This window comes from Octopus bimaculoides, chromosome 25 (assembly GCF_046866305.1).
Source record: "Octopus bimaculoides isolate indiv1 chromosome 25, ASM4686630v1, whole genome shotgun sequence".
Classification (NCBI taxonomy): Eukaryota; Metazoa; Mollusca; class Cephalopoda; order Octopoda; family Octopodidae; genus Octopus; species Octopus bimaculoides.
This window is the reverse complement of record NC_142952.1, coordinates 10600063-10604004: the sequence shown is the minus strand read 5'-3', so window position 1 is coordinate 10604004 and position 3942 is coordinate 10600063. Positions and strand designations below refer to the sequence as shown.

Genomic DNA, 3942 nt, shown 5'->3' with positions numbered 1-3942 from the left:
TTACAATACCCTCCTCCAGCTGAAATAGAAAAATATCTAGAAGTGTGGCCTTCCTAGTTTATATCTAAATATGGAAGGCAATATAGGACTGTGGTAGTTATCTGCAGTAACGAAGAGGAAGCGCCGAGAATAGCTACAATGTCATGTTGCTCCGACCAGTTGATAATGCTCCCCTTGTACATGGGACGCCGGGTAACTAAGGTATCAAGGCCAGGGTTTCAAACGTAACTCCTCATAGGGACCAGGTTAGAGTAATGGCTATGCTAGTGGAGCACAGGGAGATAATAATCATGAAAATAAGGCCACAATAAAACAGAACAGGAGTGTCTTCTATCCCACTGTGGGGAGGTCGAGAGAGGTGCCTCACCCTGCACCCCCATTCCCAACGACAGATCCGTTGCAATCGCAAAGAGGACAGCAGCGGGATCTTTTCTGTTTGGTTGCCACTTTTCAATTTCTTCAATTTTTGTTCCAATTGGTTTCATATTTGGTGAATTGGAGTAGTTTTGTAAGCCCATTATTGACGTGAAATTCATTTTTGCCATAAATCAATAAACAAAGAGTTACTAGCTTTTAAGGTTTTCAAATTTTGGGTAATTTTAGCCAATCGAAAGCCACAAACATAAAGGTGTCTCCTATCTCCATAGTAACAAACGAAACAGTTTGGTTTAACGGCTTGGTTAAATCAGGCACTTTTTTTTTTTTTGCATAATCGTATAAATTCCCGTGTGTACATACAAATTCGCAAAAATGTTCTCAACAGATAAAAGAGTTATATGGCATGTGTAAAGCAGAATTCCGCCAATGACAGATTCCAAACCCTCTTTTCTGACTGGGTAAAAATTATCAAATTATAAATCTCTATAACTTTCTTTTAAAATTTTTCTGGAAAAAGTGAATTAACCCCTGAGATTCATTGTGGGAAATTACATTAATACACCAAATTTTACAATTTTCACTAAACTAAAATTTCCACAGGTGTAACCAAACAGAAAGGATCCAATCCAAGCAACGGTAACTACAACGACAAACACAGGAGCAGATAGAAAAAAGGCTAACGGAAATCCTTCTGACAGAAGGGGCCTCGGACGAAACAAAAATACCCGAGTAGGAGTCGTCGAGCGACCCCCAAAAAGGAAGAGGAGGAGACGGTGAAAATACTCCCCAATTCCCAAAAGTTTGTGGGCACAAAGCTGAATAACCCCCAAAAGCGCTGCGCCCAGTCTCGAAACCAAAGCTGCAAACCAACAATTTCGGCAACAACAGCAACAACAAGAGACAAACCAACTACAACAGCACGAAGAAGTGAAACAGCATTCTCAGCAACAGCGAGGGGGACACGACAGGATCAGCAACAGGTGTAGCCTAAACAAACAAACAAACAAACAAAAACAACCAAACCGACAACAATCGCATCAATCACAAGAGACGGAACTAGTAGAACATCTCTCGAACGAGCCTGTCAACTACACAGTTTTACGGAAGGAGAAAGAGGAGTTGATGGAGTTTGTAGACTCAAATAAAGACAAAATTTTAACCACCGCCATGTATCGTATTTTGAGGAGACGTTTCCCACATGATGCGGGAGTTTTCAAAAACTTATTGGACAAAAGGGTATTAAAAGGTCTGTCTAAGGACCCAGAAAAAGACCAACCCAAGACTAGGGTATTCGACTGACTCTTTTGTTTCTTTCTCTCGTCATTAGAATGGCAACGGTTCCTGAGTTGGCATTTCACTTGAATTGCCACCTTCCTTCAGTACAAAGAAGTGGACAAAACCATTTCTAAAAAGAACTTTAGCGGCTTCTTCTTTCACGGCTTAAGTACTTCTAATTAGGTATTTAATGCCACTACAATTTAATACTTAACGATTATTTTTCATGCAGATATAGTCTCCTTTTAATTAACCTAAATGATTTAAACAAAAAAATATGATGTCATACATTAGAGATTGACGTCATGTTTCCAAAAATCGCCGTTCTTTTGATGCAAATGCAGATAAAGCATTCTAAAGAATGCAGTTTTGTGTAGATTAAACGGCTAGGTACAAAGATATGAACATCATTGCCATACAAATCATTCTGGTAAGACAAATATGGTCAATATCTTCATCATTATCAGCATCAACAAAAATATAATTGGTTTCGATTTCGATACTACACCAGCAAATGATGGATGATTTACAGCAAGATGAGGTTGAAAATTTCTTACAGAATAATCCAGATTTCGTTCGCAAATGGCAATCTCGGCATTCTTTAGAGGACGTCAGAAAGGAAAACATTAAAGACACGTTGAAAGTACCGGATGCGACCGGTTATGTTGCAACTTCAAGTGAAGCAGTTTTACACGAGGTGAAATTAAAATCAAGAGGATATACTGAAGTAGTAACAGAGAATAAAATATACAGAGAGTTTGTAAAAGACACTGTTTTCGAAATCAATGTCGACAAACAGTGTCATAAAATTCTTCAAAATGCTTGTATCATCCTCGATTGTGAGAGAGCGAGCCTATTTCTGTTACGTGGAACTGCTAAAAAGCTACACTTAGTTTCCAAACTCTTTGACGTTACAGCCACCTCGGTTATGGAGGATACAATTCACACAGAAGAAAATGCCATTCGCATTCCTCTCGGGAAAGGAATTGTCGGATATGTAGCTGAAAACAGTCGTCTCTTGAATATTAAAGATGCCTACAAAGACGAACGTTTTTCAGATGAGATTGATAAAACAACGGGCTTCTGTACCCAAAGTATTCTATCTGTACCAATTACGGATAGAGATGGCGTCGTAATCGGTGTAGCTCAAGCATTGAATAAGAAACATAATCGTTATTTCGATTCGGATGATGAAAATATATTTCTGAACTTTTTGTCGTTTTGCGGAATCAGTATAATCAATGAACGGTTGTTAGAAATATCACAAGTGGAATTTAAACGCCATCAGTTACTGCTAAAACTTGCCAAATTTGTTCTGAAAGAGCAAACCAATTTTCGAAAGCTTATATCAGAAATTCTTCGACATGCCATGGATATGTTAAACTGTAGCAAGATTTGTGTTTATTTGACAGAAAACAGAGTGGATGCGGCCTCTCCGACGAAATCGTCTACAGTTTTCCAGTTATTAAAAGATGAAGAAGAAGTGGAGGAAGTTCCGTTAGATCCGCAATATATAACACCAATTGACCAAAATTTAAAAAGTATCAATATAATCGATATAATTCGATTACAAAGTGAATCAACAGAAAATTTAATCACTGTTGAAGGTGATGTTGGCAGTTGGTTACTGTGTATGACAATAACAAATGCTATAAGTAAGGTAGTCGGTTGCATAATATTTGTGAGACATTCCAAAGATGTTTTCGACCAAAGAGACATCAATCTAATGGAGACGTTTTCATTGATTTGTGGAATTAGTATTCATAATTGTCGCTTATATGAACGTTCTGTTAGGGTGTTAACACAGCGAGAAGCCTTGAACGAGTTACTTGCATATCATACTACATGCGACCGAAAACTTATTGAACCTTTCTTAAAAGTAGTGCCACGATCATCTGAAGAGTACAATATATATTCCTATGCCTTCGATGAATCTGCATTTACAGCGGATGAAACTGTTCATTTGTGTGTTCGGATGTTACTTGAAAAAAATGTGTTAATCGTATTAGATTTACCAATTGATATTTTATACAGGTTTATTTTAACCGCAAGGAAGAATTATCGTCTGAACGTTTACCATAATTGGGGTCATGCTGTTAATGTTATGCAGGCGATGTTTAGTATATTGACTACTGGTCACATGCAATTATATTTCACAGAATTAGAGCAGATTTGCTTATTAATTGCAGCTCTAGTTCATGATCTTGACCATAGAGGTAAAAATAATGCATTTCAAGAGAAGACCTCATCGCCTTTTGCTATACTGTACAGTTCATCTGTCTTGGAACA

At 37.7% G+C, this 3942-nt stretch overlaps 1 protein-coding gene across 1 annotated transcript in view; it reads left to right on the top strand.

The window, feature by feature from the left end:
• The first annotated feature begins 1961 nt into the window (after nucleotides 1-1961).
• Nucleotides 1962-3942, top strand: part of LOC106867143 (cGMP-specific 3',5'-cyclic phosphodiesterase) — a 3654-nt gene continuing 1673 nt past the window's right edge. Inside the window, exon 1 of the mRNA XM_014933408.3 lies at nucleotides 1962-3942. This exon is cut by the window's right edge and continues 1673 nt beyond it. Within this exon, the coding sequence (XP_014788894.3) occupies nucleotides 2168-3942 (1775 nt within the window). The 5' untranslated portion in view covers nucleotides 1962-2167.